Source organism: Oryctolagus cuniculus, chromosome 1 (assembly GCF_051225735.1).
Source record: "Oryctolagus cuniculus isolate XC-2025 breed Fujian yellow rabbit chromosome 1, ASM5122573v1, whole genome shotgun sequence".
Classification (NCBI taxonomy): Eukaryota; Metazoa; Chordata; class Mammalia; order Lagomorpha; family Leporidae; genus Oryctolagus; species Oryctolagus cuniculus.
Window position 1 is genome coordinate 64,652,860 of NC_142867.1, and position 25,472 is coordinate 64,678,331.

The 25,472-nt window shown below is 58.0% G+C and overlaps 1 protein-coding gene across 3 annotated transcripts; it reads left to right on the forward strand.

Moving 5' to 3' along the window:
• Positions 1-1,650: 1,650 nt before the first annotated feature.
• Positions 1,651-23,497, forward strand: P2RY6 (pyrimidinergic receptor P2Y6). Of its 3 annotated transcripts, XM_089330495.1 has the most exons (5): positions 1,652-2,202; positions 3,567-3,680; positions 17,015-17,254; positions 20,424-20,501; positions 21,142-23,497. In XM_089330495.1, exon 5 carries the CDS (start codon positions 21,148-21,150, stop codon positions 22,159-22,161), a length of 1,014 nt encoding a protein of 337 aa, XP_089186621.1. In that variant the 5' UTR covers positions 1,652-2,202; positions 3,567-3,680; positions 17,015-17,254; positions 20,424-20,501; positions 21,142-21,147; the 3' UTR covers positions 22,162-23,497. The 3 variants fall into 3 exon arrangements, with proteins under 3 accessions (XP_089186632.1, XP_089186621.1, XP_089186628.1); XM_089330506.1 differs by lacking the exon at positions 17,015-17,254 and having other exon boundaries at positions 1,651-2,202; XM_089330502.1 differs by lacking the exons at positions 1,652-2,202; positions 3,567-3,680; positions 17,015-17,254 and having other exon boundaries at positions 17,305-20,501.
• The last annotated feature ends 1,975 nt before the right edge of the window (positions 23,498-25,472 follow it).

The following is a 25,472-nucleotide window of genomic DNA, read 5'->3' on the forward strand; positions in this document are numbered from 1 at the left end:
TGCAGGCACTGGGCCACACATGCGTGCATGCACATGTGGCTGCGTGCGTGCATGCTGTGGGCTCGGTACACGTGGACATGCACGTGTGAGGGCCTGTGTGCGTGCCAGGGAGCTGCATGGGTCTGGGTGAGCTGGCACACAGCCATGCTGGCTTGTACCATGCACATGTGTGCCTTCCCCTGCACAACAGGAGACCCCAGACTCTGGTCAGCATGAGGGGCTTGGGTTGCAGAGAAGGAAAGCTGAGGCTCAGCAAAAGGCCCAGCCTGCCCTGAGACCACGGAACTCCTCGGAGCCCATGGGGGTTCCCTTCAGGGTGGGATCAGAACCATGCACAGTAAGTGTCATCTCACAGAGTGGGGCCAGGCAGCTCCCGCTGCAGACAGAGCTGAGGGTAGCCAGGCTTCAGTGGGCAGTGGCCTTGGGTGTCCGTGATGTTCTCCCATCCATTCTGCCTGCCAGAGGCTCATCTCAGGGCTCTGAGTTACACAGCAAGAGGGAGAGACAGAGAGGTCCTCCATCTGCTGGTTCACTGCCCAAATGACTGCAACTACCGGAGCTGGGCCAACCCGGAGCCAGGAGCCGCCGCGGCTGGCGCGCTGCGGCCGGCACACCGCGCTGATCCGATGGCAGGAGCCAGGAGCCAGGTGCTTTTCCTGGTCTCCCATGGGGTGCAGGGCCCAAGCACCTGGGCCATCCTCCACTGCACTCCCTGGCCACAGCAGAGAGCTGGCCTGGAAGAGGGGCAACCAGGACAGAATCCTGCGCCCCAACCGGGACTAGAACCCAGTGTGCCGGCGCCGCTAGGCGGAGGATTAGCCTAGTGAGCCGTGGCGCCAGCCGCCAGGAGCTTCTTCTGGGACTCCCACATGGGTGCAGGGGCCCAAGGACTTGGGCCATCTTCTACTGCTTTCGCAGGCCATAGCAGAGAGCTGGATCGGAAGTGGAGCAGCCAGGACTCGAACCGGTGCCCCAGGCATGGCTCTATTCCATAGCTGGAACACCAAGGTCTGTCTTCCTCAGGAAAGAGTGGGACACCCAAAGGAGCGGCCAGCGCTGAGCTGCGAGGCCAGCCCAGGAGGGCTGCAGGGGAGCCTGAGACTGAGCCAGCCGTGGTTGCCAGGCGGGGCCTCGGGAGGCGGGCTCTGAGGTCAGCCTGGCCCCTTTGTGCTGAGCATCGTCCCACAAGGACACACGGGGTATAACCTGTAAAGCGTGGAGGGGGGATCCTGCTGGTGACTGAGGCAGGAGGGTGACCTTGAGGGGCCCCGGAAGTGGGGCTTGACCACGCCACCCCTGTCCCCAGGAACCACACCCAGGGCTGAGCTGGGAGCTGAAGTTAATCCTCTAAGCCTTCCTCCTCCTTCTCCTCTTACATAACTGCTTTTGTTCCAGGGGAAAATCAAGAGCGCGCAGCACCTGGGCCAGCTGGGGATTGAGGTGAGAATCGCAGCCTGGGGGTCCACAGGGCTCCCCTGGGGTGGCATATATGCAGCACGGGCAGATGCACGAGAGGACAAACACGCACTCTGGGGCCGCTCACCCAGGCATATGTGTGTGCGTCCATACGTGGGGACTTCCGTTTTTGGGCAAATGTAATTAAAGGTGGGGTTGCTGTTGTTGCACAGGGGGTCAAGCCGCTGCCTGTGACGCCAGCATCCCCTATCAGAGAGCAGGTTAAGTCCTGGCTGCTCTGCTTCCAGTCCAGCTCCCTGCTGATGGCCTGGGAAAGCAGCAGAGGAGGGCCCAAGTGCTTGGGCCCCTGCACCCATGTGGGAGACACAGATGGAGCTCCTGGATCCTGGCTTCAGCCTGGCCCAGCCTGGTGGCCATGTGGGGAGTGAACCAGCGGTTCCTTCTCCTTGCAGTCCCTCCCTCCTGGCCGCTCCCCACAAGAACAGAGGAGGGGGCTGCCTCTTCTGAGGACGGGCTCTGTGGAATTTCCAGTTATTTCCCACCAGGGTCAAGGGCCTGCCCTGGGGGGCTTCTCAGATGCGTGGAGAGCAGCGCGTTCCGGGACGCCCGAGGAGCACACAGCCTCCTGCCAGCATCTTGCCATTCCTCGTGACAGCGCAGGGATGCAGGTGCCTTCGCTTCCCCCCGGGTGCCAGAGCAGAGGGCTGAGGTCCAGAGAGGACTCACGGGAAGCTGAGGCCGAGTCGGGGCTATGGCAAAACCACTTTCAGCCTCCTGGGACTTCAGGTAGGAAAGCTCTCGGCGTCAGAGCTGCGGGATCGGGCAGGCTGGGACTGCCGGCGGGACCCACACAAGCCCACCCCTCACAGGCACGGGCACCCCTCACAGGCACGGGCACCCCTCACAGGCACGGGCACCCCTCACAGGCCGGCGCTCTGTGAGGAAGCTCAACCCCGAACCTCCCTTTGTGCGTGTGCTGGAGGAGGGGCAGAGGCCGGGGCAAGGACAGCCCTGCCTTGCTGTGTGGCCCAGGCCAGCTCCTGTGCCTCTCTGGGCCCAGTGCCCTCCTCTCCTCTGTGGGGTCCTGGAGTGGGTGGGCTGGGGGATGTGCTCCTGCCCCCAGCCTGCAGAGGAGAGGCAGGCTCTGGAGGCCAGCCAGAGCCCAGGCAGTGCCCAAGGAGCCCTGGCCCACTGCTGAGATCCAGCCAAGGCTGGGTCTGGCACAGGGTAGGGGCGCAGAGCCGGAGCAGGGTCTCCTCCAGAGAGGAGGGAGGTGGTGTTGAGAAAAGGAGAGGTTGCAGACTGAGTGGGCGCCCGCCCAGGAAACGCGAGCGCAGTGGCAGCCGGGCAGCTGCCGTCCCTTACCCTCCCGATCACTCCCAGATGCCAGCATTCATTCCTCACTGAGTAAACCCCGTGGCCTTGCGAGAAAGGCGCCTGAAGGGCCAGCCTTTGTTGTGAGACCCCAAGTGCTTCCAGTGTTATCTCAGCTAAGCAGGTGCACCAAAAGTACCTGTAAAGAGGAGGAGGAGGAGGAGCAGGAGGAAGAGAGGGGGATGAACCCTCAGATAGAGGGAGAGGGGCTGCGCCACCCTGATTCCCTTTTCTCCTCAAGCCCAAGCTCAAAGGTGGATTGGAGCTGGGAAGGGGGGTGGTGCCTGGGACTCAGCCTCTCCCCAGCGCATCCTCAGTCTGAGGAGCCCTCTGCAGTCCAGGGGTGAGGGGTCTGGCCCCTTGGCATTGGAGCCACAGACCACAGAGCTGTTGATCTGGGGTCCCAGCCTCTCGGCATGGCCCCTCCAGGCACTGCTGAGAACACCAGCCTCATTGTTCCTGGCGGCAGCCCTGAGCAGGAGCAGGGCTTAGCAGTGGCTGGGTAGGGGAGGGAGGAGGGCAGGAGCAGCCCTGGGCTCCGTCCCTCCTGTGCTGAGCCCTGTCCCCCCACGTTGTCCCACTCCACCCCGCCCCTGCCGCCAGTGAGGCCCATTCCCCGGGGCACCAGGCTGCTGGCTCCAGCTGGGCAGTGTTGAGCCAGCCCCGGGGTCAGGGGCTGCAGCCGGAAGGCTCCGGATTGGGCCCCAGCTGTGCCATGTGCCAGCTCCACGCCTCACTGTTACTTCCCTTCCTCTCTGTCTTGGTTTCCTCATCAGCTGCCTCCCTGGACTTCTGCTGTGACAGACGCTGACTCGCAGCAGGGCCACCCGAGCAGGGGACCTGGCTCCTGTCTTCGGGGACCAGCAGGCGGACAGCTCGCTGACTCCCCGGTGAGTTTTCCGGGTCAAGGCCTTGGGTGTAGCTGGCTCCTCCAGGAACTCCTTGCAGGCGTGCGGACCCAGTGCTGGGTCCTCTTTGCTCCCCTTACGTGGTTATGCCTGCAGGCCAGCAGGAGAAGATGTGGGAGGGTGGAAGGGTGGAGGCAGGGTTTGAGTCCTGAATGGCACAGGACAGTTTACCTCTCTGGGTCTCAGTTTCTTTTTCTGTAAAATGGGAGTAGCAATGATCTCCCCCTGAGTTTTTTTTTTTTTTTAAAGATTTATTTATTTATTTGAACCTCAGAGTTACAGAGAAGGAGAAGCAGAGGCATAGACAGAGAGAGCTCTTCCATCTACTGGTTCACTCCCCAAATGGCCACAAAGGCCAGGGCTGGGCCAGGCTGAAGCCAGGAGCCAGGAGCTTCATCTAGGTCTCCCAAGTGGGTACAGGGGCCCAAGTACTTGGGGCATTTTTCACTGCTTTTCCAGGCACATTAGCAGGGAGCTGGCTCGGAAGTGGAGCAGCTGGGGCTCCAATGTATAGGCCCTCCCCCCACCCCATGGAGGATTTGAAACTGTAGAGTGAAGCCTGCTGGGGAGGACCCTCAGAGAGGAGGCTGGACCCTGCCCTCAGAACACCCTGGGCTCTCGGGGGAGGCACTGGCAGGAAGTATTCCATGACCATATGGGAGGCCATAGAGGACACCTAGGGGCGCCTCCTGCTGCCCTCCCAGCTGAACTGCTAGACAGATGCCCTTGTGGTCCGTGGGGCAATTGAGTCCCTGGGTGCACATGGGGCTTGTTAAGGGGAGAAAAAGCCGGGACAGTCGTGTGTGCAGCAGAGCTAGGCTAACCCCTTCCGGAGTGTCCATTGCCGTTCAACTCCACGCCGTGGGGCAAACAGGCACTCAGCCATGTGCTCATCCTGAGCTCTGGAAGATCTTTGGGACTCACATCTCCTGCCAGCTCTATGCTGTTCCAGGGACAGTCCCTCTAGGCTTCGGGATCAAATGAGAAGGCACTTTGCCAACCACAAAGGTCTGTGCCTCAGATGGTGCCTGTGTGTACAAGCCCTGGGTATGAGTGTGAGTGTGTGTGTGCACGCCCTGTGTGTGTGTGGAGCATGTGCCTGTGTGTGCAAACCCTGGGATGTGTGATTATGAATGTGAGTGTGTGTGTGCCTGTGTGTGAGGGTGCAAGGTGCATGTGCCTGTGTGTGCAAGCCCCTGGGTGTGTGTGTGTGAGTGTGTACAAACCCCTGGGTATGTGTGTAAGTGTGTGTGTGTGTCTGTGGTATGTGTGCCTGTGCACATTTCAGGCCTGCTGGGTGGGGGCAACTCCACACCATCCAGGAGTCCCTGTTGGTCTGGGGCTCCTCACCTTGAAAATTCTTGGCAATCTTTTTCTTTTTTTTTTTTCCATTTCCTCACTTTCTGTTAGTTTCCCAGAAAGGGAGGGGGCCATATGTCCGGAAACTTAGCACTTATCTCTGTGCCTGCCCCTTGCCTCATCCTGTGCCTGTCCCTGGAGTCCCAGCATGGCCCAGGCTGCAGAGCCAGAAGCTTACCCGGCTCTACCGGGCAGCCCACCCACTCACCCATCCTCTCTCCCTCCATAACCAGACTCTGGTTACTTTCATATCATGTAAGACGTCAGAGTGCCCCTGGCTCTTTGAATCAGTTTCATTTTATAGTAACTCCAAACCCACATTTTTTTTTTTTAAGATTTAGTTATTTATTTGAAAGTCAGAGTTAGAGTGATAGAGAGGGAGACAGAGAGAGAGAAGAGAGATCTTCCGTCTGCTGGTTCACTCCCCACATGGCCACAGTGACCAGGGTTGGGCTGATCCGAAGCCAAGAGCCAGGAGCTTCTTCCTGGTCTCCCACGTGGGTGCAGGGGCCCAAGCATTTGGCCATCTTCTACTGCTTTCCCAGGATATTAACAAGGAGCTGGATCAGAAGTGGAGGATCTGAAACTCGAACCAGCACCCACATGGGATGCCGGCACTGCAGGTGGTGATTTAACTCTGTACCGCAGCACTGGCCTCTCTAAACCACCCTTGACTGTTGTGGCCTGCCTGCTGAGCACGTGCAAGAATGAATAAATCAGCTGAGCTGAAAGTGGAAGGCAAGGCGGTAACAGCGCCTGTGGTTGACTGTGGCTGACTGAGCCCCTAGGGCCTGCCAAGTGCTTCACTGGAAGGTGAAAGCTGTCAGCTCCCAGAGTGGAAGCATCCCAGCAGGGTAGCAGCCGGGATTGTAATCTGCAGGCTGCAGGCCCAGCGCTCTGAGCCTGCACCTTCCTGCTTCCCTAGAGGAGGGGCGAGTTGGTGGCGCACGAACCAGCAGAGGACCAGGGCCCAGTCACAACCCTGGGGAAGCTGGGTCCCCGGGGCCTGCTGTGTGTCCCTTCCCTCCCCGTCCTGCCCCGGGGCCATTTCCCCATTTGTCTCTGAAGGGGGTTTCTATTTCAGCCTCGGGCGAGGCCCTGGCAACTCAGGCCCGGCTCTTCCCCCTCGGGCAGAGCCCATGCGAGATGCAGCTGTGGGTCTGCGGAGGTGGCTGAGACTGGGTCAGTGGCCTCTGTGCCTGGCCCTGTGCTGGGCAGCAGGGCTCCAGGGACTAGCAGGTCCCACCCCACCCTCGGGGAGTCGCAGGCTGGGTCCTGCAGAGCCGGGGGAGTGGGGCTGCAGTAGCTAAGCCAGAGCTAACATTCTGACTCAGCCTGAATCCTGGTGTGGTGATGTTTTCCTGGTCTGGGCTGGGGTGGGGCTGTTTTGGGGCCCCAGGGAGCAAATCTGAGCTCAAAGTGAGGGCTGAGAACCAGCCATTCAGTTCAGCCCGCGGTTCCCAGCACCTGTGCCTTCTCTTGGGGGGCGAGCCTGTGGCCAGGGCAGACTGCACAGGGGCAGGAAGTCAGAGCTGGGTTTGGATCCAGGCTCCCACGATTGCTGGCTGTGTGATCTCAGACAAGCTGTTCAACCTCTTGGAACCTCTGCTCCCCCAACTGTAGAGCGGGAGAGTAGAAGCTCGGGGCTGGCTCTTGGGATGTATAAGCTAAGATGGAGCACATAACGTCGCCCTTGAAGTCCTAGGGCGCCTTAGTTCACCTCCCTCCCAGCCCTGAGAACCCTTCATGGGAGGGAGGAGACTCCTTAGGAGCTGCTAGTCTGGTGGTTGAGGTACTGACTCCTGTCCTTCAGGGTCGCTGGGGCTTGGTACTATGACTCACTTCTCGCGCCCTCACGTGTCCCCCCCGAGGTCCTAAGGACGCACACCTCCAAGTCGTGGAGGAGAAACATGCACTCTGTGAAAAGCCGCAGACAAGAGACTGAAATGACAGTCTCCCTGCTCGGGCTCCCGAGTGGACGGGAGCCCCCCCCCCGCTGACCCTCGGCTCCACTGCCAGGCCCACACTGGGCCTTCAGAACAGGTTTATTATCCGGTAAGGGCAACAACCAGAAAGGATGCTACTACCCTACCTCATGCTTTGTAAATGGGGAAACAGTGTTGGAGAGCGTGTTCCCCACCAACCGGGTAACAGAGCAGAGGGAAGATCCAAACACAGGATTTCTGTCCCCAAAACCCACCACTCTCCCGCTGTATGGGGTCGGGTGCTTACTCTGCAAAAGAGGGCGGGCCACAGAGCAGAAATATGGAAAACAGTAAAAAGGGACAGTTAGGGAAGTGCAAGTGAAAACCAGGATCCGGCACCACTTCCCACCAAAAAGACGCAGTAAGTGCTGGCTGTGGAGAAGCTGGAGCTCTCGTGTAGAATGGCAGTCCTCCTGAGGCACAGCCGGCTGCGCCCCAAACCCTGAAACAGAGTCTGAGCGAGGCCCTGGTGGTTCCACTCCCGGGTATTTGCCCAAGAAACTAATCACGCACTCACCAAGAAGGCGTATGCAAATGCTCCCAGCACTGTTGTTCATAATAGCCCCAAAGGAGAAACAGTCCAGTGCTTGCCCATTGATAAGTGGACAAACAAAATTGGAACGTCCATACCATGGAGCGTTATTGAATGATGGAAACGAAGTTCCGGGGCAGGCATTGTGGCACAGCCAGTGAAGCTGCTGCTTGCGAGGCCTGCACCCATATCAGAATGCCTGGCACCAAGTTCCACCTTTGCTTCCGATCCAGCTCCCTGCTAATGCCTCTGGAGGCAGGAAAAATGGCTCAAGTCCTCGGGTTCCTGTACCCCATGGGTCAGATCTGTGTGGCTTCCTGGGATCCTGATTTTTGGCCTGACCCAGTTGTTACAGGCATTTGGGGAGTGAATCAGCAGATGGAAGATCTCTCTGTCTCTTTCTCTCTGTATCACTCTGCCTTTCAAATAAGTAAATCTTCAAACATGAAATGAAATTCTGACCCCACTTGATGGGGTTTGGTTATCAGCTTGAGTGTCTCCCAGAGGCCCATGTGTTAGAGGTTTGATCTCAAAGGCTTATGTTGGTGGTACTGAGAGCAGAAACTTAACCCAAGCCTTGTGTTGGCAACTGGGGCCTCCATGAGGTGATCAGATTGGCTTAGGTGGGTGTGGTGGAGCCCCATCATGGCATCCTGGTGGCTTCATCAGGAGAGACACACTCTGTGTATCTTGGCACTCTGCCACCAAGAATGACGTCACCAGATGCTGAAGCAAAGGGGCTGTTTGATCTTGAACTGTGAACTTGCAAAACCTTAAGCTGAGTTAAGCCTCCTTCCCTCAAAGGAGCCTGTCTTAGGTATTTCTATATTACAGTGAGGAAAAGCTAATACAGTGATAGTGTTACAACACAGGTAAATTTTTTTTTACAAATTATTTTATTTATTTGAAAGACAGAGTTACAGAGAGAGGTCGAGCCAGAGAGAGAGGTCTTCCATTCCGCTGGTTCACTCCCCAAATGACTGCAACAGCCAGAGCTGAGCTGATCCAAAGCCAGAAGCCAGGAGCTTCTTCCGGGTATCCCATGCAGGTGCAGGGGCCCGAGGAGTTGGGCCATCTTCCACTGCTTTCCCAGGCCATAGCAGAGAGCTGGATGGGAAGATGAGCAGCTGAGACACAAACCCTTGCCCATACGGGATGTCGGTGCTGTAGGCTGGGGCTTTAACCCTCTATGCCACTGCGCCAGCCCCAACACAGGTAAATCTTAAAGATGCTATGCTGAGTGAAGTAAGCCAGACACAAAAGGTAAATGCAGTATTACATGGTCCCATTTACATGAAATACCCAGAATTGGCAGATGCTTTAATACAAAAAGGAGATAATCATTTTCAGGGACATGGGGAGAGGAATGAGGAGTAACTGAATGGGCACAGGGTTTCTTCTTGTGGTTTTACAAAGTTCTGAAATTAGACAGTAATGATGGCTGCACAATCTCATAACTGCTAAATACTACTGATTGTACACTTTGAAATGTTGAACTTTTTTAAAGATTTACTTATTTATTTGAAAGGCAGAGTGGGAGAGAGAGAGAGAGAATATCTTTCACCTGCTGGTTCACTCCCCAAGTGGCTGCAAAGGCCAGGTGGAGCCAGGAGCCAGAACTCCGTCCGTGTCTCCCAGGTGGGTGACAGGGGCACAAGCACTTGGGCCATCTGCTGCTGCTTTCCCAAATGCATTAGCAGAGAGCTGGGTCAGAAGCAAAGCAGCCAAGACTGGAACCATTGCTCTGAAATGGCATGCTGGTATTGCAAAGAGTGGCTTAACTTGCTGTGCCACACTGTGGGCCCCAGTACAATAATTATCCAGCTTTGGAAAGGAAAGAACTTCGGCTACATGCAACAACATAAATGAGTCTTGAAAACACCATGCAAGGGGCTGGTGTTGTGACGCAGCAGGTTCTGCTACTTGTGATGCCAGCATCTGATGTCGGAGTGCTGTTTGGAGTCCCGGCTCCTCTGCTTATGATCCAGTTCCCTGCTGTTGTGCCTGGGAGGGCAACAGATGACAGTTGAAGTGTGTAGTCCCCTGCCACCCACGTGGGAGACCTGGGTAGAGTTCCTGGCTCTTAGCATCACCCCAGCCCAGATCTGGTGTTGTGACCATTTGGAAAATGAGCCAGCTGATAGTTGATTTCTCTCCTTCTCTCTACCTCTCCCCCCACCCTGTTCTGCCTTTCATGTAAATAAGTCTTTAATAAAAAAAAATGGGGGGTGATGCTGTGGCACACTGGGTTAAGCTGCCAGCTGCAGTGCCGGCATCCCATATGGATGCTGGTTTGAGTCCTGGCTGCTCCACTTCCAATCCAGCTCTCTGCTATGGCCTGGGAAAGCAGAAGATGGCCCATGTCCTTGGAAGACCTTTCTCTCTCTGCCTCTCTGAAACTCTTTCAAATAAATAAATAAATCTTTTTAAAAAATAAAGAGAACACTATGCCAAGTGAAATACGGAGATGCAAAAGGACCAATACTGTAAGAGTGCACTGGTAACTCATGGGGGAGGAGGCAGTGTGGTGGGTACCAGAGGCTGGGAGGAGGGGCGTGGGTGGTCATGATTTGATGGGTGCAGAGTTTTGAAGGATGATGAAAGTTATAGAAACAGAGGGTGGTGACAGCTAACAACAACGTGTGTGTGCTTAATACCCTGACTTGCACTCCTGAAAAAGGGTTAAAGGGATACATTTTGCTGTGTTTCGCCACGATAAACAACAAACAGATACCAGTGTGGCCCAGCACACCTGTGTCCTGGGGAACAGCTCTCCATGGGCCTTGGGTCTCTGCATGTCTTGTGAGCAGCACAGACTGCCCCTGTTCCAGACTGTGTCTCCAAGGTGTAACCATAGTGTAACAACAGTGCGTCCCTCTGGGGCACAGAGCAGAACAGTTGACTGCGTCTGGTATGACCAAGGCACAGTCTTCCTCTGTGGCAAAGGGCAGGCAGGCTCACTGCCTGCTATAAAACAGTCAGGTGCCCTCCGTCCCAGGTTCCTTCCCCGTGGGGCAACCCACTGCGCATGCAGTTACCATTTGGCAAATGCAAGATCTCCCATTTGAATGGAGCCACCCAGCAGACAGATCTCCCCCCTCTCTCCTTTTTTTCTCCATTATTCTACTTTTCTAATAAACAGTATATAAATCTTTTAAGAATAATCAATCATATTATCATGGGCATAGCCCATATGTTGTTTATCATAAGTCACCCGTCACTGGACACTTCGGTTGTTTCTACCTTTTGGTGTGAGTAGTGCTACTAAGAACTTGGGTATATAAACACCTGGAGTCCCTGCTGTCACTCCTTGTGGTTCGAATTTTTATTTTTTTAAAAATTTATGTATGTATTTGAAAGGACTACAGAGAGAGAGAGAGGGGGGAGGAGGGAGGGATGGAGGAAGAAAGAAAGAGAGAGAGAGAGAGAGAGAGAGTGTTTCCATCTGCTGGTTCACTCCCCGAGATGGCTGCAATGGCCAGGGCTGGGCCAGGCCAAAGCCAGGAGCCAGGAGCTCCTTCCAGGTCTCCTATGTGGGTTGCAGGGGTACTTGGGCCATCCTCCGTTGCTTTTCCCAGGCCATTAGCAAGGAACTGGATCGGAGGTGGAGCTGTTGGGAGTAGGTATCATGTGTGTGCACAGGAGGGGAGTAGGTTTCATGTGTGTACACAGGGCCACTACGACTTTTGCTAGAAGGTGGGAAAGCCTGGTGGAGAAGGTGTCATTTGTGTCACCACCGCAGAGGGACACACACAAGGGCACAGGCACAGCCACCTGGCATGGCCACCTCTCCCTCTGCACTTCTGAGCCAGGAGTCGCCCGGGCTCTGATCTCCTCCCAGGCTGCCCCCAGGCACCCACAAAGTCCTGTTCCTCTCCCACTGCATTGGCCCTAGACAGGGCCCAGTCCCACATGGCTGACTCTGGGGGTGAGGATGTGGAGTGGGGTGGAGGGCAGTTCAGGGTACAAGAAGACCCCAGCTACTGGGCTTCCGGGGACCTGAGTTTCTGTCTCTCGGAGATCCCAGGCCCTGGCAGGGCATCAGACAGGAGGAAGTGGCAGTGAAGGGTCTGGTGTCCAGGCTCAGAAAGAGTCATGGTCCCCTGGCCTCATGCCTGGCTGATGGGCTCCAGCGCTGGGTTGCCCTGGGCCTGGACATGAGCAAGGTGTATGCCTGGTGGGAATGCAGACCAAGGTTATGGGTCTTGGGACAGTCTCTGTAGGGCATCCTGGGTGGGGCAGGCCGGGCTGGTGGAGGAAGCAGCAGTCTGGGGCAGAGCTCGTGGCCTGGTGTGACGAAGCTTTCTGAAAGTGGATTGTAGAGGCTGGCGCTGTGGCTCGCTTGGCTAATCCTCCACCTGCGGTGCCAGCACCCCGGGTTCTAGTCCCGGTTGCTCCTCTTCCAGTCCAGCTCTCTGCTGTGACCCGGGAGTGCAGTGGAGGATGGCCCAAGTGCTTGGGTCCCTGGACCCGCATGGGAGACCGAGAGGAAGTACCCGACTCCTGGCTTCGGATTGGCATAGCGCCGGCCGTAGCGGCCATTAGGGGAGTGAACTAACAGAAGGAAGACCTTTCTCTCTGTCTCTCTCTCACTGTCTATAACTCTCTCTCTGTCTCTCTCTGTCTCACTCTGCCTGGCAAAAAAAAAAAAAAAAAAAAAAAGTGGATTGTAGCTGCCTGCGAGGGGAGTGAGCCCTCTGTCGTGGGAAGTATGCAAGCAGGAGAGGGCAGCAGCCCTGGGTGAGATGATCTTAAGGCTTCTCTGTCACCTGGGCTCTGGGGTCCAGGAGGAGGTCTTGTCTCTGCCGGGAGACTCAAGCCCTGGAAGATGCTAGGGATGGTGGGAGCCGAGCTCTTCCATGGGAAGTGGGGATCCGTGCAGCTCTCTCCACACTCAACCTGACACTTGGATAGCAGTGCTGCCTGCCATTGGGCCTCAGCGCCTGTCTGTGAGAAGGACAGGATCATAACTGGCACCAGACGCCCTGGTCGTGCCGTGATCTGTGCTCCCTGAGCTCCCTGAGGCATTGCCGCTGCGGCTGGCACCTCCATTCCCCAGCCCATCTTTGTGGTCACTCAAGACAAAGATTTTTAGAAGTTTGTATTGAGCCAGGCAACACCAAGGGCAGAGGCCTGTGGCTCCTCTTTATACACTGGATTCACTCAGCCAAGCTGGGGGTACATGCAGGTCTCTAAGGCAAAGCAGAGCTCCTCCCTGGTTCCCAACAGTTAGAGACAGGAGGAAGTCTGGCTGCCCTGACCCTCGACCCTCGACCCTCGGGCTGGTCTTCTCTGCCCCGCCCCAAGCCATCTATTACCGAGAGACCAGGTCTCGCGGTGGGTTTGCTGTTCCCTGCGGCCCACGAGGAAGCATCCCCTCTCCCTGGGTCCAGCCGTTGGTGCTCAGATCTGCATCCCCCTCCCGTGGCAGCACTGCCCCGCGGTGGCCGTGGGCGTCATCAGCCGTCTCTGAGCCCGGTTCCTCACCTGACGATGGGAGTGGTGGGACCCGCCACACAGGAATGCAGCAAGAGCAGCAAAAGCTCCATGCCTTGCACCTGCAGCAGCAGGGAAACAGCCCAGGCACAGGGGGCTCAGGGGGTGAAGGGCCCTCTCAGGTCATACGGCAAATGAGCAATGACCCTGGGGCTCGGACCCAGCTTTCCTGCCTCCTCTCCAGGAGCTACTGAGGTGACACAGAGATTGTTCTGGAAACCTCACTGGCAATGAACGGGGGGCCTCTCTGGCTGCCCTCGGGGGTCTGAGGCTTGACCCAGCAGCCTGTGATGGACGCAGGAGTGGGAGGCATAGGGTGCAGGTTCATAGGCTGGGCCCCGGGTTCCCAGAGACAGAAGCCTGTGTCCTACAGACTGAGGCAAAAGGGCCTTGACCAGCTCACACCACCAGGAAAGCCCAGCAGAAGGTGAAGCTTCAGGCACGGCTGGGGCCAGGCGCTCGACGGGTTTCTCTGGAACCTGTGTGTTCCTATCTCAACCCTGGCAGTCCCACCCGTGCTGGGACCCTGCCTGGCTCGCAGCTCAACCAGCTCTAGCCACTCCTGCCTCACTTCCTTACCAGCTTTGCAAACCCAGTGGAAAACCTGTCTCCTTCTTTCTGATGTTCCAGCAAAAGCCACAGAACCCACTCCGAGGCAGCCAGGGAAGATGACCCACCCACCCCTGAACCGGGCCTCTTCTCTGATTGGCAGGCCCAGGTCCTGGGTCTTGAAGACCTCAGACAAGGAAGCAGGTGATCCCCGAGGGGACCATCAGCGAGTGTTGCTGTCATTCTGAGAGAGGGCAGGAACTGGGAGAGCAGAAGCCACAGAGGAGCAGACCAATGAGCACCCATAGATAACTCAGAGCTGCCCGGGTTATCCGTGAGGATGGCAGATCCTGACAGTGCTACCTAGAACTGTAGCTACACAGGGTCCCCCCTCTCAATTTTTTTAATTCTTTTTTTTAAATTTATTTTTATTTATTTGAAAGGCAGAGTGTCAGGGAGGGAGGGAGGGAGAGAGAGAGATCCTCCATCTGCTGATTCACTCCTCAAGTGGCCCTACCAGCCAGGTTTAGGCCAACCTAAAGCCAGGAGCCCGAGATCCCATCTGGGTTCCCCACATGGGTGGCAGGAACCCAAGCTTGAGATATCTACTGCCGCTTTCCCAAGCACATTGGTAAGAAGCTGGATTGGAAGTGGAGTAGCTGGGACTTGAACCAGGCACTCTGCTTATGTGGGAAGAGGGTGCCAAGTATCCACCCCAGAGGTTCCTTCTTAAAGGGCCATCCAAGTAGCCTCCTCCACAGGGGACAAGCAAGTGGGACAGCTTGGGGGTCCAAGCAAGGCACACGAGCCTCTCACACTAGCTCCAGGGGCGCCCTGGGAGTCTCCCAGAGCATTGGGTGGGAGGCACTGCACACCCAGGGCATGAACATTTGGAAAGTGGGGCTCCAGGGGCCTTCCTCCAGGGGCTCTTTTGCCCGCCAGGACTGCTGTGGCCCCCGACACCCTTCAGTCGCTTTCTCCAGAGATCCTCCTGCTGACATTTCCTCCTCTACAAAGCGACGACAATGATCATGACAAGGAAAGCACTTTGCAGAAGGTTGGGCTCCTCTCCATGCCCCAAAACCCTTGTGCACAGGCACAGTCGGGAGGCTGCGCGTGTGCGCCAGCAGTGGGGGCGGGGTGAGTGGCAGGGAGACTCGGGAGATGCCAGTTCCCTCTCAACCCGGAGAGGCTGGACAAGAACCAAAGGAAGGAACTTCAACCCCCAATTCCCCCAGACAACCCCTTCCCCTTCCTTTCTCTCAAAATGACGACTTGGGGCCCAGCTTTCATTCTGGCTGAGCAGCAGGCAAGAAGGGGAAGTAGGAAAGATAAATCCGGTCCCTGCCCTCCTCTGTGGGACCAGAAGTCCTCTCCAGGCACGCGAGCGCTGTCCCTGCCCACGGTCCTCTGGGTGACAGGCACAGGCACCAGGGACACTGCCCAGGGCTGGGCCACTGGGTGACCGCAGCACAGAGGCCAGGATGGCCCTGTAAGGCAGTACGGGGCCCTGCTTCCTGGGCTCGGGTCACACAGCAAGGTGCCAGCGGCTCCCAGCCTGTCTGACTCCCCAGGAGAAGGAAGCCAGGCCTTGACCCCGTTGTGCCAGGGACACAGCCAGGGGGGTCCCCGGGGCCGTGTTTCCCAGCAGGCAGGCTGGCTAAGTTTGGGAAGCCTCTGGCCACCCCCAGCCAGGTCTGGGCTGGTTCCTGCCTCTGCAGGCTGTAGGTGGTGACTCAGCCTTCCAGCTCCCCTCACCACTCCGCCTGAGAAGGCTGCTGGGGGGAGGGGAGGCTGAAGGTCATCTGAAGGTCATCCCGAGACCAGAGGAGCTATTCAACCCCTGCAGGCTGAGCTGCTTCTGCTAAGGAGCTGACCCTGAGCTGTCGCCCTAACTGAAAAGAAAAAACTGGCAGATTGTCCTTGCTGCGGGGTGGGGGCCATCCGTGGTTTTGCGCCTGGTGCACCTGCCATAGAGATGGGCAGTGGATGTGCGGTACCAGGGCAACACCCCGGGGCTTTGGGCTCAGCACTGGCCATGTCTTCCTGGTCAATGTCCCTGCCACTCCTGTGAGCCACACTGAGCAGGGTGAGGGTCTGAGACAAGGGTCTGAGCTCACCTGAGAGGGGTGGGTCAGGGGGAATAGGGGCTGGGGACCTGGTCCCAAGGTTGCCTGTGCTGGCCTCAGCAGGGGGGGCCCTGTCCCTTGCCCCAACCACGCTGTCTGCCTGCTCAGGCTGGCTGTCCTGGGCTGTGCATGGGCGCCATCTCATGGCCACAGGCCCTCAGAGCAGGAAGACACCTCTGCAGGTGGCTGGGACTGAGATGCATGTCCACCCCCAGGAAGCCCTCGAAGCTGCTCCCATTCCTGGTAAGGACGGTGACCCTCCCTGGCAGAAGTGGCCGTGGGAGGTCATTTTGAGGACCCAGAGAAGGGCTGGCTGCTGAAGGCCAGGCCACCTTGCCCTCCTGGGCCCCAGCACAGGGCTAATTCAGACCAGGAGGTCTGTGCTCCCAGCTGGCACAAGTGACTTCCCAGCACAGACCTGAATAAACAGTAGGTGCTCAATGCGTGCATAACTGATCAAGTGTTTATCAGGCAGCCCCAACCTGAGTTTTCTCCGTTTGGTCCAAAGTTGTGGCTCCTGCTTGCTTCCTCAATCCCCTTGCCTATAAAATGGGTTTGGAAGGAGATGGGTGCCGGGATGGGCACCTCGGCTCTGACACTCTGGGGCTCCTCACAGGGTAAAAGAGTTCTTGCTCCTGTGTGCCAGTCCCATCTCTCAACTCGCTGGTGTTCCGGGTGACATGTTTGCTGGGGAGGCTCAGAGAGGAGAGGAGCTTGTCCCGAGTAGCCCAGGAGCCCAGGCCTCAGTCTCCCAGGGCCGTGTGCTTCCCCTGCACCACCCTGACCCGCTGCAGCAAAGCCCACCTCCCCCAGGTCGCCCTCCTTGATTGCCAGCCTCCACCCTCGAGCTGGCCTCCCTGGGAGAGCGGGGAGCCGCCTCTCCTGCTCTGGAGGCCTGGCCATGGTGGCAAGGCTGGGGGGCACTCAGGATCCCACCCCAGTGAGCTCTCAGGGACTTCACTGTATCCCCACTGCCCACCCCTGTCACTCATGGGCCCCCAGCCTGCTGTGTGGAAGGGGCACTGTGGGGGCGAGGCAGGAGCTGATGTCACACAGGGGGAACTCAACAGGTGCTTGTGGAGCAGGGGGAGCATACTGAGGAGGGCAGGGGAGGGGGCTGCGTGAGCGGGCACTGAGTGGCCAGCGCGTGGAGGGAGGGGAGAGGGACATGGCAGCCACTCACGGAGGGTGGGAGGGAGACTGCCTGGCTGTTACAGCTGAGGTGGGGACAAGAAGTCTTTAATCAAACACCTGCCCATTTGACAGATGAGAAGACAGGGAGGGCTGAGGAGAAAGAGCTGCTGGGTCCATGGCTCTGACCCCCACCGCCCTCCCCGCCGTGCTGGGGCAGGTTCCGGGAAAGCGGGGGCTATTTCAGTCATTGAGGGCCCTGCCAGGAAACAGAGGAAGCCAGCGCCTGTCGGAGCTGGCCTGCACAGCCAGGCTGAGGGTGAGAGCCACAGGTCTGCATCCCTTCGCCGGAGCACATGTGAGACGTGGCTGCGTGTGAGTGTCAGCGTGGGCGCGTGGGCTGAGGGAGCGGGGTGGGCTGGATTCAGGGATGCCAAGGGGTTGGGGGGCCCAGAGGAGGGGGCCCAGCCTAGTTGGGGGAACAGAGAGCAAGATGGGGCCCGATGCACATTTAGGGAACAGTGAGGGGTAGGGGCCTGGCACGGGAGCCGGGCTCTCGGCCGCCCTGGCTGCATGGCTGTCTCTGTGGCGTGGCAACAGTGGGACAAATGGACCTGGGACAGCCCTGTCCTGCAACGTCAGGAAGGGACCTTGGGCTCTGCCTGGGCGACAGAGGATGCAGGGATGCCTACGTCCGAGCAGCCTGTTACACAGCACCCCGCCGGGCGGCCAGGGCAGCTGCAGTCCAGGAGGAGGCTGGGGTCCAAGCTGGCGCAGGACTCAGGCCTGAGAACAGGTAACGGACGTGACAGCCATGTCTGCTGCTGCTCGGAGTCTGGGGCCATGTGAGCCCTCCTCCAGGGCCAGCACCCTACACGAACACAGAGACTAGCTCAGCCCTTCTGCGCCCTGGGGAGGCAGAGTAGTAGGGAGTGTGGTGACTGCCCCCCAAGTGTGTCCAGAGGGCAACACGGCTCCCTGGACCCCTTCCTGCAGCAATAGGGAGGAGGGGGGCTACAGGGACCGGCCGCACCAGCAGTCAGCAGGACAGAGAGCAGCTGGCATCCCAGCACCTGAGGCAGAGGCTGTCTCGGGGCCACAGGGCCCCCAAAGGGAGGTCTAGAGACACAGACCCCCTACCCACTTTCTCCTCCCCACTATAACCTTCCGCCCAGCCCAGCCCACCCCCTCCCCACCTGGAGTGTCCTTACAGACCTCCGCCCCCAGGGAAGCCGCCCCACCCCACCCCGGAGCCACTGCATCCTGCATTGTTCTCTGAAAAGTCCCTGCCACCCTGTGGCTCACATGTGTCTCCCCCCTCAGACTACCACACTGGCTATATCTATGTATCTACATCCGTAGACTGCTATGCTCTCGAGCAGATTTTTAAAGATTTATTTCTTTGAAAAGCAGAAAGACACAGAGAGAGCGCTATCTTCCATCCCCTGGTTCACTCTCCAATTGCCCACAACATCCAGGACTGGGCCAGGCCAAAGTCGGGAGCCTGGAACTCAACCTGGGTCTCCCATGTGGGTGTCAGGGGCCCAAGTACTTGAGCCATCACTTGCTGCCTCCCAAGGGGTGCATTAGCAGGAAGTTGGGATGGGAGAAGTGTCTGGACTTGAATCTAGGTGTTCAATGTAGGATGTGGGCGTCTCCAGCGGCGTCTTATCCACTGGCAGGCAGTGAGCGCTGGCACGTGAAAACAAGAGGGTGAATGCTAAATGCATGAACAAGGGAACGCCTGCAACAGTGAGTGATGAGATGAATGAGTGAAGTTCTTTTTTAAAAAAAGATTGTTTTATTTGAAAATCAGAGTTACACAGAGCAAGAAGGAGAGGCAGAGAGAGAGAGAGAGAGAGAGAGAGAGAGAGAGGTCTTCCATCTGCTGGTTCACTCCCCAGTTGGCTGCTATGGCCGGAGCTGTGCTGATCTGAACCCAGGAGCCAGGAGCCAGGCACTTCTTCTGGTTCTCCCACGCAGATGCAGGGGCCCAAGCATTTGGGCCGTCTTCTGCTGCTTTCCCAGGCCATAGCAGAGAGCTGGATTGGAAGTGGACTTCAACTGATGCCCATATGGGATGCCAGCACTGCAGGTGGTGGCTTTACCTGCTACGCCACAGCGCCGGCCCCAAGTTCGCTTGCCCATACTGATCTTGGCTTCTGTGCTGTGGGGGCTGCCATGCTTCTTCCTGGCCTGAGCTGGGTACCCTGCGCTCCTAGTTCATGGGCTGAGGCCCTACCAAGAATATGGGATGTGGGGTGCAGAGGAGGTCATCCAGACATAACTTTGCGCAGAATTGCGATACAATCAAAATAAAATTTTCAGTTGAGAGAAACCTGTTTTGTACTAATAAAATTTCTAAAATCCTATTACCCTATTGAGCAGGTCTATTTATATGAGAAACAGCTAGCACATGGCCTCATGCCAGGCACTGCTCCTTGCAACAACAACCTTGTGACAGGTACTATATGATCCTATTATACACATGGGGAAACTGAGGCACACAGCCACTTAGCTCATATATACTGCATTTACCATACTTTGCATTCGTAAGGCTCCATATATTTTCTGGGCCTGTTTTTCTCATCTGTAAAATGGGGGAGAGGGGAAAATTAGATTCACCATCCCAAAGACTTTGCCTTCCAGGTCTCTGGGATTTGTGTCGTGGAAACGGCAGTTTAGAGGCCAGCACCCAGGAGTCAGACCGGCCCCATCAGGGAACCTCCAACCCCCTGTTGCTGGCTCCTGCCAAACCCAGCCTGAAGGGATGGGAGGAGAGGCAAACTGTAGTATGGAATGGCATGACATCTATCCATGTCACATTGTACAGCCCAGAAAAGGCAAGTGACATGGCCTGGGTTGTTGGAAGTGGGAAAGGCAGCACTCGAACCCAGGCCTGCCTCACTCTGAAACTTGGCCGGTAGCCTCCAGCAGCTGCCTCCTCCCAAGCAGGCAGCTGGGTTCCCCTGCTGGCTCTATTTCTAATTCCCTGAGTAAGATCCCTGGTCCCGCCCCACCCCTTCCCACGCCGGGTCTATATTTCTAGCTCTGGGAACTGGTCCCTGGGCCCTTACCTTTTTGCCTTCAGAGAAGCTGTTTTCTCTTGGGGCACCAGGGGGCGCTGTGGTGTCAATGATTCTGCTAGACTCAGGTCTACAACCCCAAGCCAGGTGAGAAGAGGCCTGTGGGAACCCCTGAGTCTCCTCTGCTGCCTGGGTTTATATTTATTTATTTGAGAGGCAGAGTTGCAGAGTGAGAGAAAGGTCTTCAATCTGCTAGTTCACTCCCCAAATGGCCCCAACAACCAGTGCTGTGCCAATCCAAAGCCAGGAGTCAGGAGCTTCTAGGTCTCCCATGTGGGTTCAGGTGCCCAAGCACTTAGGCCAATCTTCCACTGCTTTCCCAAATGCATTAGAAGGGAGCTGATTTGGAAGTGGAGCAGCCGGGACTCGAACCAGCACCCATGTGGGATGCCGTGCCACAGGCCACAGCTTTAACCAGCCACACCACAGTGCCAGCCCCACCCCTGCCTGTTTTACAGATGACAAGACTGCAGCCAAAAGAAGGACCGTGGCCTGGGAAGGTGGAAGAGTTGGACCCCATCCTCAGAGAGTGCACGGTGTGTGGACCTCCCATGTAGGTCACCCGCATTACCAGGGCCCTCTGCCCGCGGCCCCTCTGAGACACTGTGGGACCCCAGCCCTGGCCTCTCTCTCCCCGGAGGTTCCTAGTGCTGAGGGACAGGCAGAGCTACCATGGCCACAGCCCCCTCCCCCCCCCCCCCGGAGCCCCGGGGAAGCCCTGCCTCACCAGACACCACGTGGCTTCCCTGGGAGGTAGCACATCATCTCTCCCTTTCTCATATGAGGACGCTGACTCAGAGAGAGCAGGCCACACTGCTAGGAAGTAGCCGAGCTGGGGCTCAAACCCAAGTCCATCAGCCTCCCAGTGGAGGAGACATCAGGCCAGGGTTTTGAAGGATGCATAGAAGTTTATATGGAAGACTGAATGAAAAGGAATACGACAGAAAGAAAATGAACTGGATGTCCCCCAAGCTTGAGCTTTGTTAAATTCCAAGTCTCCTTGGGGCAGGGGCTCTGTGCAGCTTCCTGGGGTGGTGAGCATAGGAGACGACAGAGCTGGTGCCTCCCTCGTTCCGATGGGATGGTCACAGCCCTGAGTGAGGGCGGTGCCCCCTGGGCAGGGCAGTCAGGGGCTGCATCACTAATGGACGTCTCCTGCTGGCTCCGCTTCTGCAGATGTAGATGCCCAGGCAGGCAGCCATGGCGGGGGACAACGGCACCGTGCAGGTCCTGGGCTCACCGCCCACCACCTGTGTCTACCGCGAGGACTTCAAGCGCCTGCTGCTGCCACCGGTGTACTCGATGGTGCTGGCGGCCGGCCTGCCGCTGAACGCCTGCGTCATCGCCCAGCTCTGCGCGTCCCGCCGGGCGCTGACCCGCACCGCCGTGTACACCCTCAATCTGGCCCTGGCCGACCTGCTGTACGCCTGCTCTCTGCCCCTGCTGATCTACAACTACGCCCGCGGGGACCACTGGCCCTTCGGCGACCTCGCCTGCCGCCTCGTGCGCTTCCTCTTCTACGCCAACCTGCACGGCAGCATCCTCTTCCTCACCTGCATCAGCTTCCAGCGTTACCTGGGCATCTGCCACCCGCTGGCCCCCTGGCACAAGCGTGGGGGCCGGCGGGCCGCCTGGCTGGTGTGTGGCGCCATCTGGCTGGCTGTGACAGCCCAGTGCCTGCCCACCGCCATCTTCGCCGCCACAGGCATCCAGCGGAACCGCACCGTCTGCTACGACCTGAGTCCACCCGCCCTGGCCGCCCACTACCTGCCCTACGGCATGGCCCTCACGGTCATTGGCTTCCTGCTGCCCTTTGCCGCCCTGCTGGCCTGCTACTGTCGCCTGGCCCAGCGCCTGTGCCGCCAGGACGGCCCAGCAGGGCCCGTGGCCCAGGAGCGGCGTGACAAGGCGGCCCGCATGGCCGTGGTGGTGGCGGCTGCCTTTGCCATCAGCTTCCTGCCTTTCCACATCACCAAGACAGCCTACCTGGCAGTGCGCTCTGTGCCGGGTGTGCCGTGCCCGGTGCTGGAGGCCTTTGCTGCCGCCTACAAGGGCACGCGCCCCTTCGCCAGCGCCAACAGCGTGCTGGACCCCATCCTCTTCTACTTCACCCAGAAGAAGTTCCGCCGGCGGCCACAGGAGCTACTCCTGAAACTCAGGGCCAAGTGGCAGAGGCAGGGCCGTGGAGTCCACTAGGACGGGACACTGGGGGCCTGGGCACCCGTCCTGTGTGGTGCTGTGGCTAGGGTGCCAGGAGCCCCAGCAAGCCAAAGCCTGCTGAGAGTTAGAGCTCAGCCCAGCTGGGCACGGAGGAGGGTCCCTCACAGGCCCCAGATCGTACCAGCAAGTATTTATTGAAGCTTTTCCCTGGAGGCGGACAGGGCTTGGTCTGGGCCTGGGCCTGGCCCCCGAGAAGCTCGGAGCAGCCACAGAGAGCTGGAGAACTGTGAAACTGTGGTGAGGCCAGTCCTGTGACCAGGCCTGTGCTACAGGCCCCCGGGGCACCGGTGCACGGTGAAAGGGGAGCTTCTGGAAAGCGCATGCGAGCCAGGTTTGGAGGGGTGAATATATGCTCTCCATCCATTCAGCAAAACCCAACTGACAGCTTGTGCTCGGGTCTGGCTTGGTTCCAGGGTCCTGGAAGAACCAGTCCCAGCCCTGTCCCACACGGGCTCTGCACTGCTGAAGGCACAGACCCTAACACAGTGATGCCAGGGCTGTGCAGACAGACGCCCGATGGCAGACGCCCACAGGATGCCCCCGGCCTCGTCCAGGGCATCAGGAAAGACCTTGCTGGGGCAGGGAATGGGGGAGTGCACCTGTGCCAGGTGTCAGAGGCCCGGTAAGAGCTCAGCAGAGAGAAGGGGGACACCAGTGTGGAGCCGGGCCCTGCCCTGGGGCATCCAGACAAGGGCCAGGTGGCGGCGAGGGCAGGTGATGCCCAGGCTGCAGGAGCTTGTAAAGGAGGAGCCAGGGACACTTCTGAGCCAGGCAGAGGGCAGGAAGCCACTCCTGGTGGAAGGCACCGTGCACAAACCCCGGAGGCTGACACCAGCAACGCGTGTGCCAGTGAAGCCTGAGGGGTTGGGGGTGTGGAGGTTTCTACCCAGAAAAGGGGGCTGGTGGGACGAGAGTCTTGAATGCCAGGGGGGCCCAGATCCTTTGCCCGCCCCCTTCAACATTGCTGAAAGGTGAAGCCAGGGGCGGGCGTTTGGTGCAGAGGCTAAGCCACAGCTTGTGACACCTGCCTCCCGTACCAGAGGGCCTGGGTTCGAGGCGCAGCTCTGTTCCCTGTGCCAGCTCCCTGCTAATGTGCACCCTGGGAGGCAGCAGTGATAGCTCAGGTGCTTGGGTCCCTGCCACCCACGTGGGAGAGCCACTTGGAGTTCCTGGCTCCTGGTCTCAACCACCTCGGCCCAGCCACGGCTGTTGTGGGCATTTGGGAGTAAATCAGCAGATTTATTGCAATTTGTCTGTCTGCCTTTTAAATAAGGAAAATAAATAAAATCTTTAAAATAAAAAAAATTTAAAAGCAGAAGCTAGCAGCTTGAGACCCGTGGCCTCCAGGAGGTGGAGGTGCTGGGGCCAGAAGCCTGCCTGTGGGTCTCAATACAGACTATACCCAGGGGGCCTGAGGGCTGCCTTGAGGCCAGCTCATGCAGAGGCGGCATCTCCAACATGGGTCTGGGCCCTAAAGCTGAAGGTCCCCAGGACCCAGCACAGGGGCACCACAGGAAGCAGCCCAACTCTCCTCCCCCACCCAGCCCCAGCCGCACTCCTCCCCTGGCCCCCGGCCCCTGTCCCCTCGTCCCAGACCCGCTTTCCCTGGCACAGCAGCCTAGCTGGTGCTGCACGCAGCCCCTGTGAGCCGAACTGCACATGGCCGAGAGTCTTCCTTTCTAGAAGGCAGAGTCGGGAGGGGGCAGGGACTCTGTGTGTGTGTGTGTGTGTGTGTGTGTGTGTGTGTCCCCGCCGAATCCCCCAGGCTGCTGGGCAGCAGGGCATTCAGAGAAGGACTTCGGAGGAGTCAGGCTGCACAGGAATGTCAAGGTGTGTTCGCAGCAGGCCCAGCCCCCACAGTGTAGTCAATGTCCTGGGTCCTTGCCGGAGAGGCTGGCAGCTTGGACAAGCGACGTTGATCCTTTTGGCCACCGTGAGGTAGACCAGGCAGAAGCTGGTCCCCGTGCCCTGTGCAGGGCACCACCAAGCAGAGCAGTGCAGGCATTGGCCACTTTGCATGTGTTCTCTTCGACTGCCTGTGAAGGGGGCTGGAGGAACACAGGCGCCTGAGACAGAGGACCTCTGCCCACGGCTCGATGGCGGCCCAGCCACCAGCACGAGCTGTGACAGATGCTCTCCTTAGGTTCCCAGAAGGTAAGTCACATTCCCGGCTGCTGTGGAAGGAGAGGAGCGCAGCGCAGCAGGCACTGGCGCCAGAGCCAAACCACCTGGGTGCGCTTCCCGGCTCTGCCACTGGCTAGCTCTGTGACTCTGGGCAAGTTGTTCAACCTCTGCGCCTCAGCTTGGCCAACTGTCAAATGGGAATAGTATTACTTGTCTTATAAAATTGTCTTGAGGATGAAATTGCCTAATCAGTGCAAAGCACTTAGAACAGTGCCTGAAACACAGTAAGGATGCAGAGATTGTTACTGTTGCAATGACTTTACCCTTTTGGAGTGTAAGTTCATCCCGGGTCTGTCTGCAGGAACAGGCACTGGAGGTTTCTAAACAGGGGCTTTAAGCCGGGGTTGCAACTGTTTTGTTTTCTCTCTCACGTGGGAGGCGGTGGTCTTTTAAGAAAAGAAAAAACAGCTCATCACACTTTTTTGAGACTAAGAACCAAATCCACCCGCCCCACCTCTTCCTGCAGGAAGGAAGGACCAGAGCAAGTGTTTAGCCCGGTAGTTACATGTGTCCCACATGGGAGGGCCCAGGTTCTACTCCCAGCTCTGGCTCCTGGCTCCAGTTTCCTATCAGTGCTGACTCAGGAGGCAGTGGCAATGGCTTCCTGGATTGAGTTCCCAGCTCCTGGCTTCAGCCCTGGCCCAAGCTCTTGTGTCCATCTGAGGAGTGAACTAGCAGATTCTCACTCATTCTCCACAATCCTCCCCCGACCTCCGTACTTGGGCCAACATCTGCAGGCTCCTGGGTGGGTTAGCAGGAAGCTGGATTGGAAGCACGGAGTAGCCAGAACTTGAACCCAGGCACTCCAATATGAGATGTTGCTGTTCCCAGCAGCAGCTCAACCGGCTGTGCCACAAGGCTGGCCCCACTTGGCTCTATTCTGAGATGGTGAACCTCAGGTGGAAGCCAGCCAGTGACCTGGAGTTGGTGGGGACCAGAGGCTATGCTGGGGACAAAGCCTCAACCTGCATGAAAGCTGGAAGCCAGTAAGACCTGGGGCCTACCCCACCCCGCCCCCGGGAAGGCACCTGAAGAAAGGTCAAAGCCTGGGAAAGAGTCAGCTCCAAAGTAGCTTGAGGGCAAGGGCTGGACGGGCTCCCTGA